At 43.2% G+C, this 15,745-nt stretch overlaps 1 protein-coding gene across 10 annotated transcripts in view; it reads left to right on the forward strand.

Annotated features, from left to right (window-relative positions):
• herc1 (HECT and RLD domain containing E3 ubiquitin protein ligase family member 1) overlaps positions 1-15,745 on the forward strand; it is a 105,030-nt gene that overhangs the window by 69,961 nt on the left and 19,324 nt on the right. For all 10 annotated transcript variants that reach the window (XM_080729817.1, XM_080729819.1, XM_080729825.1 and 7 more), the window contains exons 55-72: positions 375-493; positions 1,097-1,297; positions 2,452-2,582; positions 2,723-2,934; positions 3,962-4,082; positions 4,956-5,102; positions 6,111-6,212; positions 6,857-7,030; positions 7,764-8,063; positions 8,665-8,730; positions 9,002-9,127; positions 9,221-9,359; positions 10,110-10,291; positions 10,844-10,999; positions 11,186-11,308; positions 12,284-12,386; positions 13,547-13,716; positions 15,508-15,646. In XM_080729817.1, coding sequence (XP_080585943.1) covers positions 375-493; positions 1,097-1,297; positions 2,452-2,582; positions 2,723-2,934; positions 3,962-4,082; positions 4,956-5,102; positions 6,111-6,212; positions 6,857-7,030; positions 7,764-8,063; positions 8,665-8,730; positions 9,002-9,127; positions 9,221-9,359; positions 10,110-10,291; positions 10,844-10,999; positions 11,186-11,308; positions 12,284-12,386; positions 13,547-13,716; positions 15,508-15,646 — 2,711 coding nt within the window. The remainder of the gene's footprint in view (positions 1-374; positions 494-1,096; positions 1,298-2,451; positions 2,583-2,722; positions 2,935-3,961; positions 4,083-4,955; positions 5,103-6,110; positions 6,213-6,856; positions 7,031-7,763; positions 8,064-8,664; positions 8,731-9,001; positions 9,128-9,220; positions 9,360-10,109; positions 10,292-10,843; positions 11,000-11,185; positions 11,309-12,283; positions 12,387-13,546; positions 13,717-15,507; positions 15,647-15,745) is intronic.

Here is a 15,745-nt window from a genome sequence, read left to right on the forward strand (position 1 = left end):
CGTGACCAGCGCTGTTTCTGACCCCGCGGTGGCAGGACTCTCTGATTAGACGACTCTGATGTTAGGGAGAAATTGCTTACCTGCCGATGTGACCGTCTTGAGTTCACACAACATAAGTGTCCGATTAAAACGCTAGTTAAACCTAGTGTACTCTGTTAATAAAAAAATAAAACGGTATTGTTTTATGTTTGGCCATTATGAGACATCAAGTCTTTAACACCACCCTGCTGGAGAACAGAGGCGGTGGGGTGGCAGAAATGTAGGTATTGTGATTTGGCTGATCTGCTATTATTGTGGTGTTATGGCTCCCCCCAGTGGATGGACGCAGTATCTGTATTTGATCTATGTTGTGTTGTGTTTGTGTTGTTGAGCAGTGACGGTTCAGAGGACGGCTCACCCTGTGAGCCCAGCCTCTGTCCTCTAACCTGGAGTGTCACCGGTAAATACCTGGCCTCTGCCATGGACAAACTGGTCAACATCTGGCAAGTCAACGGTAAACAGCTTTCTGTCCTTTACCCCATCCTCAACAGTTTTACTTGTACTTATTCATAAATAATCCACTGTTGTAAACTGAAGTCACATTTGAGTATGTTGGGGGAAAAAAGGTTTCCAATTCAATGTGCTTTTGTTAAACGGCTCACGTTGAGGTCCACGTTATGGGGCGAAGGCATTACGATTTTAGATGTGGCCTGAAGCCAACACCATATGTCCTGTCCTCCTTCTACAGACTTTGGGATGGAAGGATCACATTTTCTACTTGTTTCTCACGTATGACCGATAACTTCAATATTATAACCTTGTCATTGTAGCTGGATTGACTCAAACTGCACATTCAATTCTAGATACTGTGCTGTTGTAGCTTGTTACTGGAAGGTTGCTGGTTTGATTCCCAGGGCCTCAATAATTGTGCCCTTGAGCAAACACACTTAACCAGCATTATCAGACTGTGGTTGAACTGGGCAGTTCCCAGTACAACGCTATCAGACTGTGGTTCTATTGGGCAATTCCCAGTTGTGAATGTGCTGAAACGTGAACTAAAATGACCAGAGACTCCTACAGTACTAATGGTGTCCACCCTGTCTGTTTGCCCTGTAAGGTGGTAAGGGTCTTCTGGACGTCCAGCCCCACTGGGTGTCTGCACTGGCATTTCCCGAGAGGGAGGCCACCTCCCTGTGGTTGGGAGAACCCAAGGATCTGCTGCTGGTGGGCCGTATGGACGGCTCTGTGGGCCTCATCGAGGTGCTGGATGCCTCCTCCATTCAGTGCACTGAGCTGGAACATTGTTACAGGAAGGATGGTACGTACAGGACAGGGTGTGTGCATGTGTACGCAACGCATGCATGTTGTTGTAAGGAATGAGTGATTAGGGCGTTTAGGTGGCGCAAAGGTGAGGTTCCTAACCACCACTGCAGAGACTCAGGGTTCATATCCTCTGTGATGCATCCGGCTTGGCTGATGAACACAATAGACCGTATGTCAAATCCCGCCCCATTTTGCTCTTGTTACTAGGTGGGACGTCAACAACCAGGGCAGATTATTTTATAATGGAAGTGGATGGGGAAAAAAGATTTTTCATAGCCTCATTATAGCTATTTAAAGTACCAAAATAAACACATCTACGTGATATTAATACAAAGGGAAGACAAAAGTTACATTGCAAAACTGGAGTTTTCCCCCGAAAATATATGTTTTAATTAGTTTAATCTTCTGGAACAGGCAGAGGACAGAAATAGAGACAGAAAGCGCAGTGCATCTTGGGTAGGAAGCTGGCAGCCAGCCTATAATTCCTCTGCATAATAGCCTGGCTGTCGTAATTCTGCCCATTTAAAATATATATACCCAATCGAAACTCTTAGTTACATTGATAAGGTTCATGTGAACTAGTCTGTTGAAGCTTATTCATTATAATGATCGAAATCGCTATGACCGTGCAGCGCCGTACTGCACGCTGGCCGTGCTCCGCAATGCGCACCGCGGTGAAAGACTGAAGCCACTTTCTCCCACCCCCGGTAGCGAAAAGTGAATGTTTTTTTCTGGTTGGCCAGTCAGGGAGTCAAAGGGACCAATCAGAAGGCTGACAAACGGTCTATTAGCCGTGTTCGTTCGTTGGAAGCCAGTTGGGGAACGGTGATCTCTGTCACTGCAAATCAATCAATCAAAAACATACACGGCTGCCTGTTCAGCAGGGTTAGGGTTAGAGTTATAGCATGATTCTCCCTGTGAAACTCTCACTGTCAGGTGAAATTAAGCTGCTGGTTCTTCTAAGTGTATCAGAGGAGACATGTGTTTGTCTACATGACTAATTGGCTGGGCCAGCAGTGATGAATTGGTGTAATGAAAACATTTGGAGGCAAATAGTGAGTTATCATAGTTTGATGTGCTGTGTATTTTTAAAATATTTTTCTCCATAATGTTCAGCGTACGTTAATATAATGTTTTGTTCCATCGCAGTGGCAGTGATGCATATAGCTTGGTACAGTGAGGACAGTCCTTTCGCTGTGGGCTACGCAGATGGAAAGCTGCTGATAGGCTCCAAAGAGCCCTTGGAAAAAGGAGCAATCGTAGTCATTGATGCACACAAGGTACGTCATCATAATGCCTAATTTGTACCCACACCCTCTCTCAACTCACATCACAGCTCCACTGATTGATGAATAATAATCAATAGCCATTACAGTACATTCCACAAATAGAACCTTCCTTGTTGTGTGTGTTTGGTCAGGAGTCCATCAGCAGTATGAGGTGGAGTCCTAATGGGCAGATGCTGCTCACCTGTGCCAAAGAGGAGACGGTGAAGCTGTGGTCCAGTTCAGCTTCTGGTTCTGGTTCCGGCTGGCACTGCTTACAGAGCCTCAGTCATCCTTCTGTGGTCAACGGCGTGGCCTGGTGCAGCCTTCCTGGACACGGGCCAAAACCCCTGGCCATGTTGGCTACGTATGTTGATTATTATGTTGCTTTATAGGAAGACATTATGGTTATAATAAATGCTTCATCTATATACATTCTTTCGTATGACAAATAGTGAAAATAGCTGATCTAACAGTGTGATGCACTGTGACCTTGTAAAGGTTTAACTTTTTTTTAATGTTAGCTTATAATGACATGCACAAAATAGGGAAGCCAGGTTAAAAGCGGTTAAAGGTTTATATGATATGTTAAAGGAAATGAGGATAGTCACCAGGAGGTGACGCCAAATTGAGTGCTTTTCTCATGTGAGTGGACCCTTCAAATGTGAGCCAATATGCTAACATGCCCTATTGTTTGTTTTCCTAATTATTGAATAAATAACCCAATCATTTAAACTGCAAGGGTAACCCAAATCAAAAATTATTCATATAATTATACACACAGGCCATCTCTGAAATGTTCAGTTGTTCCTCAGCACTCAGCAGCTGCTTTCTCCTGAATGTCTGTCTGTGTTGAAAATAAGATCTGCACACAAATGCAAAATGTATGTGGTGGTTTTTGAGAATGTTTAGAAAACGTAACCACCTAATACATTTAGCAAACGTAAATAGTACACTGGTGCAGATTTCATTTTATGTAATTAATTACATGTTGACATTTTGATCCAGCACCCAGCCTAGCTAGTACTGTAGCCCTGGGATGTGCATGGGTTCTGCCTTATTCTCATTTTGTTGGTTCTAAACTTGGCCTAGCCACAAAGTAGAATGTTGCCATTGTGCAGATCAAACATTGCTGGTGTTTGTCACCTATAATCTCATGGAAACATTTTCATTCCTAGACTAGATTTTCTGAATGCAAGGACAATTCAGACAAACAATATCAAGTAAGTGTGTGTGTGTGTGTGTGTGTGTGTGTGTGTGTGTGTGTGTGTGTGTGTGTGTGTGTGTGTGTGTGTGTGTGTGTGTGTGTGTGTGTGTGTGTGTGTGTGTGTGTGTGTGTGTGTGTGTGTGTGTGTGTGTGTGTGTGTGTGTGTGTGTGTGTGTGTGTGTTTTAGATGCTGTCAGAATGGTCTAGTATCGGTCTGGACTGTACCTCAGGACATCTCCAGCTTTCCAGAGTGCAGCTCTTCCAGCTCAGAGGGGTGGTGGGAGAATGAAGCCAAACCTAAATTCCGGGTACGTGGTTATATTTGTTTATCATTGAACCTGTTAGCTTGAAGTGCTTTCTTGGTGAAATAGTAAATCTTTGGTCCATAAACATTTATGTCTGTTGTCTCCCTCTCCCAGTGGACAGAGGTAATTGCAACAATGTCTGAACTACAAATGCTTCAAATTGTTAACCAGTAGATGTCTTGCCCAACACCAGGGTCCAGTGTAAAATGTCCAGTGGAAGAGTAGGGAGACCACCTCTAACCACTGAAGATGTACTAGTAGTTATATTGTTTACTGATTGGTTAAAATTGTTAAGCTTAGCTGTAAATAAGCGTTGATATTAGTTCCCCCATTTTTTAAAGTGCACTCCTTGTCAGTATTCTTATGAGTTATGATTGATACACATTGATGAACCCACCTCATGTATTCATTCATGGGTAAGAACATGGCGTGACCTAGTTTTATTTATTTTTGTAATCTTGTCGGCGTTTCAGACCAAGCAGAAGCATTTAACGGGTGCTAACTGAATAACTGCAAACTTCTAAAACACCATCTATCACACTGTAGCTACATGAAGGACCTGAACTGATGGCTCATTGAGAAGAAACCAAAATTATGTGTTTGAACCCATCCAGCACATCTGCAATATGAATACATCATAATCTCCATACAATTCGCTGAGGACACAACTTGGACCAGTTAAAAATATATAATATACACTTTCCCTTGTAACCGTGTGTGTGTGTGTGTGTGTGTGTGTGTGTGTGTGTGTGTGTGTGTGTGTGTGTGTGTGTGTGTGTGTGTGTGTGTGTGTGTGTGTGTGTGTGTGTGTGTGTGTGTGTGTGTGTGTGTGTGTGTGTGTGTGTGTGTGTGTGTGTGTGTGTGTGTGTGTGTCAGTCTTCCAAAGGGATGGTGGACAGAGCAGTGTGTGTTTTCCAGCTGAAGGGTCACCTCACCCCTGTCAGGACGGTAGTCTTCAGTCCTGATGGACTGACCCTGGCATCTGGAGGAGTGGGAGGTCTCACCAACATCTGGTCACTGCGGGTAACACGCGCACACACTCTCTCTCACACACACACACCCACGCACACACACACACACACACACACACACACACACACACACACACACACACTCTCTCTCTCTCTCTCTCTCTCTCTCTCTCTCTCTCTCTCTCTCTCTCTCTCTCTCTCTCTCTCTCTCTCTCTCTCTCTCTCTCTCTCTCTCTCTCTCTCTCTCTCACATACATATATATTGTCGCTGTCAGCCAGAAACCTTGTGTGTCCTGTTTTTCATAATTGAAAGCCTTGTTTTATACTAGCGGATGTACACACTCACAAAGTGTTGCAATGTGTTGTGAGCTAATACTGTCGCTAGTTTAGCTATTTTGGAACATTACCTTTAATCACATACTGTACCAAAAATTGGAACATCAGTTTGAAAGTGGTTAAGTGTGTCTGTGGGTTTCATAAATATTTAACCAATAACAATGTATTAACAAAAGCTTGTGACTAAATAATAACTACATTGGACCCATCGGAACATGTTTTGTCCATCTCCTGAAAAGTAACGGGTTTTTTTTTTGTTTCACCCAACAATGACAATATATCACACACCAGATGTGCGTTCATACTGTAGATCCAAACACATATGTACAGATACACACATAAATGTACACACACACTGTGCTTGTGTATGAAAGAACTGTGTCTGCACCGTGAACCCACAGATGTTTAGATGATGCTAAATACCTTTAGGTTGAATTCCTAGTGGATATGAGTGTGTGGCAATGTGCACATCTGTGATTAGCTCTCTCTCTGTGTGTGTGACATGTTATCTTGTTTATTATAGTGATGTATTATCTGCTTATTGTAAGTCGCTTTGGATTAAAAGCGTCTGCTAAATGCCTAAACTGTAAACTGTGTGTGTGTGTGTGTGTGTGTGTGTGTGTGTGTGTGTGTGTGTGTGTGTGTGTGTGTGTGTGTGTGTGTGTGTGTGTGTGTGTGTGTGTGTGTGTGTGTGTGTGTGTGTGTGTGTGTGTGTGCACAACAGGATGGCTCTGTGCTGCAGACAGTAATAGCAGGGTCAGGGGCTGTTCAGAACATCGTCTGGATACCAGATGTGGGCATCGCCGTTTGTTCCAACAGGTCAAAGGTAAACCCTTCCCTCATCCAATTAGGACAATTAGCAACTATCAATTATTTTCGGAGCAATTATTCTATCCATTATCATTTTTTGTAATACTTGACAGGGAAATCTCGCTTTTTCGAGCGCACATCATTTCGACAACGGAGCGTCGGCAGGTATCGCTACTCACCCCACGGAGGTTAGGGTTAGGTTTGGTTGTCGAAAAGATGACTTAGCGACACACTCCCTTACTTGACTAAATTCATTACTCTAAGTAACCACTTAAGCCCTACTTTGTCATATTATGGTGTCACACAAAAAGAATGTCATTTTATTATCTACAAGCTCACAATAACGTGTTGTGAGCTTGTAGCTCGCCTTTTCCCCGCTACTGTATGTTTTGACTTTAGGGAAGAAGATTAGAAGATAGTTTTTCCTCATCAAAATCAAAATCTATTATTTTATTCAAAGTAATGATCAGTTCTAACCAATTAAATCAGTTAGTTGATTAACTGTTGCACCTCTACATCCCCTTCATTGTGTGTGTGTGGTGTGTGTGTGTGTGTGTGTGTGTGTGTGTGTGTGTGTGTGTGGTGTGTGGTGTGTGGTGTGTGTGTGTGTGTGTGTGTGTGTGTGTGTGTGTGTGTGTGTGTGTGTGTGTTCTCCACCAGGACGTGCTGGTAGTTAACGTCTCTCCAGAGTTCGTGGTGTCCAACCATGTGCTGGCCACCTGCCGCACGGCTCTGAAGAAACAGGGTGTGGTGGGTCTCAACATGGCACCCTGCATGAGGGCCTTCCTGGAGAGACTGCCTGTCATGCTGCAGGAGCAGTACGCCTACGAAAAGGTGATCCACCACCGCACACTCAATCCTGAGGATTGGTTCCTACACAAGTATGGAATTGATATTTGTCATTTTCAGTTCTGGATGGAACTGGAAGAATGGAAATTATGTTGACCTAAAATAACTTGACCCAGACATTGTATATACAGTACACATAGCATCACAATTAACATTGTGACAAATGATTGTCTGATTGTTGTTTACAAAATCATGGGATAAAAATAAGAGATTCATGGGGAGAACAATGTATATTTTTTTCAACTCATTCACTTCTAGGGTAAATGCATACATAATCCAGCCCCTGCCAGAGAAACCAGTGTTGTTTCATACATTATGGGTGAAGATTCGTCAAAAGTAGCTGATCTACACACTCACAACTGGGGAGGGCATGGTCAACAATGTACTATATATAGGGTTTAAATTGTGAACTGGAGCTTTATATTTGAGAATCGGGGTCCTTTCTCTAGATCAAAAAAAATATGTATTTTTTCGTGGAAACCAAAGTGACACCTCAACGACTACAGCTAAAGCTAAGCAGTGAAAGAGTTAAGACATGGATAAAAATAAAATCCAAAATGATTCTATTAGAAATTTTTTGTCTGTTGTTTTTGTGCCGAATGTATGCCCCAGCTCAATTTAAATGAGCTAAATTTAGCTTGATCAGCATCACTTTGCCAACAAGAACAGAGCGGCAAGAAGAAAATAGAAATGCTAGTGATTTCTCCTCATTTTCCAGCCTCATGTGGTGTGCGGGGAGCAGCTGGTCCACAGCCCCTACATGCAGTGTCTGGCCTCGCTGGCCGTGGGGCTCCACCTGGACCAGCTCCTGTGCCGGGCCCCCGTGGCCCCTCACCTCCGACACCTCCCCCAGGAGTCTGGCACGGCCGTGTGGAGCGCCAACGAGTGGGCCTGGCTGGACTGCTTCTCCACCACGGTGAAGGCGGCAGAGGCTCTGGCACGAGGTGCCACCTTCCCACAATCCTTCTCTGTGCCCGACCTGGAGCCCGTCCCCAAGGAGGAAATGTCACTGCTCATGGTGAGGATAACACTCACATTTCTACTTGTAGTCTATAGCAGGGTATCGACGCCCTGAGGGGTCGCCAGATGCTTTTCTGAATTACTTTTTCCTTTCTTTTCTTGTTAAGGCCAAAATGAAAAGTTAATTATTTCAGTTTGTTCAGTTAATAATTCAGTAGAAGCACAGAGAAGAATATTTAATTAGTAGGCAACATTTTTCGGAGGAGGAGGAGGAGGAGGAGGAGGAGGAGGTGTGTGTGTGTGTGTGTGTGTGTGTGTGTGTGTGTGTGTGTGTGTGTGTGTGTGTGTGTGTGTGTGTGTGTGTGTGTGTGCGTGTGCGTGTGCGTGCGCGCGCGTGCGTGCGTGCGTGCGTGTGCGTGCGTGTGCGCGCACTGAGACAGACGGATCAGGGTGGCCCTGTGCAGCAGCCGAGACTACCAGTTTATTTATTATTCTGGGTATCGTAGCAGTCAGCATGCGTGCACATGTGTTTGTTCAGTGCATGTTTGCTGTTAGATCAGTGAATCATGAAGGAGGGGGGTCGCAAGCCTTGGGAAATACTGTATACATACATACTGTGTTTATATATACACTATTTAATTTGCGCTTCCTTTTTGCAGGATAACAGCAAATGGGCATCTGGGATGGATGAGCAGATCATGTCTTGGGCCACATCCAGACCAGAGGTGAATCAAACAAACACTATATTCCTATGTTGCGTTTACACTCTGTTGCATGATGGTGTCAGTTGTCAACAACAGATCTTCATGCTTATAACGTGTCACACAACATTCTTTTTCCCCACGCAACACAGTCGTGCGCCTGAGTATCAATAGAGCCTTGGTTGTAAAACAACAAGTGATATTTTGAAAGAGTAAACACATTTTCGTCACCATTTGTTATATAGAATCACTAACATAATTATTGTTATTTTTGTGTGCGCGGCTGTGCTCTCAGGACTGGCATCTGGGAGGGAAGTGTGACGTGTACCTGTGGGGCGCCGGGCGGCACGGCCAGCTGGCAGAGGCTGGCAGAAACATCCTGGTGCCAACCACTGCGCCATCCTTCTCTCAGGCACAGCAGGTAGACACATGCATCATCACACCGCAGACAAGCATCATGGCCTTGTAAACAAATGCATCATCACAACATCATCTCTCCTCTCCTGTCCTCTAGGTGGTGTGTGGTCAGAACTGTACGTTTGTGATCCAGCCTAACGGCACAGTTTTGGCGTGTGGCGAGGGCAGCTATGGACGCCTGGGCCAGGGCAACTCTGACGATCTGCACGTGCTCACCGTCGTCTCCGCCCTGCAAGGTTGTTACATCTGTTTATTGATTGTTTTGTATTTATTTATTTAGTTTTTGTATGTAGACTAGCTTATCTGTGTCTCTATAGCCTCGGAAACCCAGACTTCTTTTGGTGATCAGAAGAAAAAGAAGTCTGGGCAAACCCCCCTATAACTGTGCTGGCTCATGACATTTTAATTGTATAAATAAATGTAGCCGTTCAGATATCTTATTTTACATCAGTATTGTTCATGTGAACTGGTTTGTTTAGGCTTATCCATTATAATGATAAAATCACTATGATTTATCAGTCGTTTTCCACCGCGGATCACTTCCTCATTTACTCAAAGTAGACAGCAGGGGGAGTCATGTCCCTCCTCATTTACTCAAAGCAGACAGCATTAGGAGTCATGTACCCCTCTGCGTCATTTTGAGACGTCGGAGGACGCGGCGAGATCCACCGGCCAACAAATAATGTCCGCGTTCCCTCAGAGCAGAGTGGTGTCTCTATAATCACTTGAACCCTGGCGTCCCTTTTTCGGGCATGCTATTATAGACGAAAATAGCAGATGTACAAGCTCACTCACCCACAACCTGACACGAACTTGTAAAAAAAAGAAGCGAGGAATATAGAGCTCAAGTGGTTAACACTTCTTAACAGATCTTAAATATTAGCGTTAGCATCTCACTTTAGAAAAAAGTTTGGAACTGTAGTAGCTTTAACCACTGTTTTTTTCGCAATCTGTGTGAATAAAGTTTGGCTGTGATTGGACCACAGGTTTTGTGGTGACCCAGCTGGTGACGTCGTGCGGTAGCGACGGTCACTCCATGGCTCTGACGGAGAGCGGCGAGGTGTTCAGCTGGGGGGATGGCGACTACGGCAAGCTGGGCCACGGGAACAGCGACCGCCAACGCCGGCCCAGACAGATCGAGGCCCTGCAAGGAGAGGAGGTGGTGCAGGTTCGTCTCCAATGAGTCACATGACAAGTTGCAGCTCATTTTAGAATGTGCAAAACGGTGACTTTGGAATTTGTCATCTATTTTAGTTAAAATTCACCTTTTGTCCTTCTGGCCTTGTTATTATTTTAAGTTCTGTTCCTTTCGACAAGTGACAGCATTGTGCAAAAGTGTCAAAATTAGGTATTACATTAAACAATAAGCCACTAGAGGTTGCAGTTTACTGAGTATTTTAAAATGACTGCGTAGTGAGGCACGACTGTTTGCTCGTTGTAACTAAGACATTTTCGATAGCATTTTTTCCTTTTTTTTTAAGCCAGATTCATCTACTATGTCTGTGAACTTCCGTGTAAACTACTAGCCTAGCCACTTAGCCTTCCAGCACATGGTTTGCACGGGATTGGGAGCGCTTGTTTTCCTTTCAAGCCCCGCCCATAGCATGAAAACTAGATGAATCTGCCACAGCTAAAACAAAATGGCCCTCGGATCCAGGCCTGAGTCCTTCATGTGAAAGCAAACCCCATTTGACCCATTCAATGTGTTGTCCTGGTCTAGATGTCCTGTGGGTTCAAGCACTCTGCTGTGGTGACCGCTGATGGGAAGCTGTTCTCCTTTGGGAACGGCGACTATGGCAGGCTGGGCCTAGGGAACACTTCCAACAAGAAGCTACCAGAGAAGGTCACCGCTCTGGAAGGCTACCAGGTTGGACAGGTAATGTACATCCATGGCTTTTCTTTTTACAACTGTAAAGTCCTTGTATTGTTGAAAATTACATTTAAAAAGAAATATGAAATGGAGATAATGTTTATTTTCATCTGTATTATGGCACTGTACCAGTTACTTATATCCAGTTTATTTTGAAGTACTGTAGCTGACAGATTGTTCTTGGTGTGTCAGGTGGCGTGTGGTCTGAATCACACACTGGCCGTCTCTGCAGATGGTACGATGGTCTGGGCTTTTGGGGATGGAGACTATGGGAAACTGGGACTTGGTAATTCCACAGCCAAGTCCTCACCCCAGGTATGACAGAACTTCTCCTATGCATGTTTCATTAAGAGCAATATAAACATTTTCTGCATTGATTTCTTTGTACTTTGTACACGTTTTCTGGTTGTACCTAGTGGTACTGGACCACCAACTACAGCTAGTTCAAGAAAGACATGTCGAAGACTTTTTTTTAAATGGCAGCACTTTTGAGGAGAGATTGTGAGTTGTTGAACATATACAGTACAGTATATGATGTCACTTAGCCCATACACAGGAACATGTATTACAGAACAGATCTTTTACAGGTACATTATTGACCTCCTTGACTGTCGTCATGTTTGTTGTCGGGAAACCTTTGACTCTGAACTGCCCTATTGTGAATGTATTACTTAACTCATTGATTGCCAAGGCCCGAGTTTCCCCGAGTTATTACAGTAGTCCCAGGCTGCCACAGCCCGAGTTTCCCGAGTTGGCAGCCATTTTGGAAAAAAAAATGTTTTTTTTATAAAAAAAAAATCCAAAAATGCCTAAAATGTATTAGGCATGATCGCAATCGCGAAATTGCATGTTTAGTCCCATAACAAACACATCTTTCAAAATGGCAAAATGTTTGTTTTGTCCGACTTTGAAGGCTTCTATCTCATGAATGCCTGAACGGATTTCCAAGCGGATTTTTTTGTTTGAAAGCTGTTAAAAAGTACTACACATATGGTGCATCATCTAGGCATGGGCGTGCACGATCCGTGCACTAAAAATTGATCTGTGCACTACAAATTTAAGAACGTGGCAGTCTGGAATTTGGCGGCCATTTTGAAAATGGCAATCAATGAGTTAATATCCATATCAATATAAAGGATGGGAAGTATGTGAGCAGTGACGTTACATTTTTTTAAACGTCATATTTTGTACATAAAGTAAAGGGAGCATAAATGGTCCTTTGGTGTTTTCTTAGGTTAGTCTGTGTGAGCTTTTTCTAATGTTGTGTTTATCCTTTTTTAAATCTTGTAGAAAGTGGACATCCTCTGTGGAATTGGCATAAAGAAAGTGGCCTGTGGAACACAGTTCTCTGTAGCTCTAACCAAAGATGGCAACGTGTACACCTTTGGACAAGGCATGTATTGAGTCAATCTTTATGTCTCTCACTCTCTCTCTGTAAATATGATTATGATGATTTAACGTTATTCTAGAGAAGTACTAAAAAGAAAATAATAGATAATTAACTCATATTTCCAATGCAACACTCACGTGCCGAGGCACATCTGTATTTAGTGAAAATAGACTATCTAGCGATGCGTTGTGAGCCTATATTCGCAATGAAAAAGAAATTCATATCTTATAGCATGTCCAAAATATGGACATCAAAATGAAAGTGATTAAAATGTATACTTTTTTTTGTATAGTATTTGCATTAGTTATATATATATATATATGTAAGCAATTTACCCCGAGTGAGAGGACATTATGCTCTCATAATGTCCGCAGTGATGGTGTTATCGGACGAGGCGCAGCCGAGTCCGATAACACCATCACTCAGGACATTATGAGAGCATAATGTCCGACCCCGAGTGGTAAATAGCTTTTCTACCACTTTTTCCCGTATACATGAAAGAAAACACATAGTTGTAACTTGCAAGGATCTTAAGTTACAATCATTATTGCCTATAAAACTTCCGCGAGACAGCAGATAGTTCCACAAACAACATCTTCTACTCACCAACAGATGGCGCCAACTCCATACTAATCCATGCGTCTAGCTTACAGCTAAGCTAACGTCAGTTAGAAGTACCGTTCCGGCCGTAAATAGAGGCTGTTCGCTTCCAGAAAGGCATAGGTTCAGAGAAAAGGGGCTTTAAAGTTGGCGGATTGCATTGGATCCAAATAAATCGGCGACTATAGCATGCACGTTAGTAAACATAGGACCGTTGCCACCGTCATTTGTTGGTTGGGGGAAAGGACCTCCTGAAGTCCCCGGATGTACACTGAGGCGCATTGATCTCGGACACACAACTTTGCGGCAGTTGTCCTCTGATAACCTCCGGAATTTAGCCAATCAGAATCCAGTATTTGAACACGTGACTCGAAAAAGTGGTAGAAATATTTATTAACTATTTGTATAGTTGTATTATTGCAATAATATGTAGTTGTCACCAAATTCTAAAGCACACCTTGGGTCTCATGTCACACTAATGTGCCTCGACACACCGTTTGAGCACCACTGAGCTAATCAACCAACCCCTCCAGTCACGTTTTCTGCTCTTTTCCTTCTTGCAGACCGTTTGATTGGCTTGCCAGAGGGACGGGCACGGAACCACAATCGTCCTCAGCAGGTGCCGGCTCTGTCGGGGATCGTCATCCAAGACATCGCCGTTGGCGCCGAGCACACGCTGGTCCTCTCCTCCATGGGAGATGTCTACACCTGGGGCAGCAACTCGGAGGGACAGGTAACACACATACACACACACACACACGCACACACACACACACACACACACACACACACACACACACACACACACACACACCACCTTATGGCAATGTTTCCACTGCTTCTATTAGAGTAAACATTTCTCCCAGTTTTAATTAGAACCAGGAGCATAACATAATTTGTTGTGGGCTGTGACTCACAAGTTTTGAGTTTTCTTTTTGTTGTGACTTTTTGGCTAGGCACCAACTAGGATCTGCATAGGGTTTGCATAAGAAAGTTTCAAAGTGTTTTTATTATCGCAATACAAATGCTTGTCAGTTGGGCTCTAGGCTCTGCTCTAGTAGTGTATCGTCTCTCTCTGTTAGGTGGAAACCTCATATTTCCAAAACTGTTAGTTTTCAGGATTCAAATTTAAAAATAGCAAAAGTAGCAGATCTACCAGCTTAAAGGACAACTTAATTTTTTTACAACAAGGGTTCATATTTTAGATTGTAATTAGAGAAAAGAAAAAACAAGTTTTAAAATGTTTTAATTTACTGCTTTCTATCATTTTAGCCATTTTAACGTTTTTGATTTCAGTGTTTGGGGGCATGCGTACAAGTGGCTAAATATGTCTTTTTAGACACAATACGCACATTCACAAGAAGATGCACCGCAATCTTACATGTGCATACAGTGTGTATGTGACTTATGGGTGCTACCCTATAAGTAGACTTTTCTTTGTTACCACCGTGCTCTGACTTGACTGGTGCGGTGTCCTCTTAGAGATCATCAAACAAGCATAGGAAATGGATCGCACACAGTGGCAAGAGTTGCTTTTCTTTTTTGCTTTATTGCATATTTCTTTAGGATGAGAGACAGACGTTTTGGCTATCCAGCCTTCAGTGGCTATCCCATAAGTCCCATAAGTGTTACTGTAGATAGTAATAAAGAGATCGCCAGCTTATTGTGTCTAAGAATACATATTTAGTAGAGATGTTACCGATCAATCGGCAATGGATCGGATCGGGCCGATCAAAGCATGATCGGCGATAATCGGTGGTTTAGATCAAAAGGTAAATTCACCGATCCGATCGGATCGGTGCATCTGATCAACCAGCCGTTCAGTATGCCCACTTGAGGCCATTTTGGGGTATTGATTTCCACAGTGCTGAAGGAATAATTAGTTACTGCTATGATAATAAATACATAGTAATGCTGGTAAATAACTATAAGGCAAATATATAAATGAATTCATGAGTGAATGAATGAAATAAAGTTAAAACATTAACATTTAGAAAATATAAATAATAACTTGATCGGATCGGTGATTGATCGGGATCGGGTGATCAAACTTTTGTGATCGGTGCTCGGTGATCGGTTCCAAAAAACCTGATCGGACCATCCCTAATATTTAGCCACTTGCACGCATGCCCCCACCCACTGCAATCAAACTGGCTAAAATGGCTAAAACGATAGAAAGGAGTAAATGAAAGCATTTTAACACTTTTTCTTTTATTACAATCTAAAATACGAACCCTTGTTGTAAAAAAACAAAGTTGGCCTTTAAAGCATGTCACTTCGTGCCACGTTCTGTAGTATGATCAAGTAGGGCATTCATTTACAATAAAATAAAGTTAAAATATGGAGATAAGAGATAAACCAACAGCAACGGTACAGTATGTAAAGTGTAGTGAAACAACTTGTGATTTGGCACTTTCATACATGTTGAAAATAGAAAAGAAATGGGCAAATGGCAACCACACAATTGTAGAATAGAATAGATTGTATTATGTTTTGTAGTATTGAAGTGGTTGTAACTCTGCAGCTGGGTCTGGGCCACACCAACCATGTGAGGGAACCCACCCTGGCGGCAGCGCTGCAGGGTAAGAACATCCACCAGATCTCTGCTGGCCGCTGCCACAGTGCTGCATGGACCGCCCCGTCTGTACCGCCCAGAGCACCAGGTTAGACACACCACACACACACACACACACACACACACACACACACACACACACACACACATTAACACAGTACGTGCATACACACAAACACACACTCTC

This window comes from Nannobrachium achirus (genome assembly GCF_963921795.1).
Source record: "Nannobrachium achirus genome assembly, chromosome: 7".
NCBI classification, from domain to species: Eukaryota; Metazoa; Chordata; class Actinopteri; order Myctophiformes; family Myctophidae; genus Nannobrachium; species Nannobrachium achirus.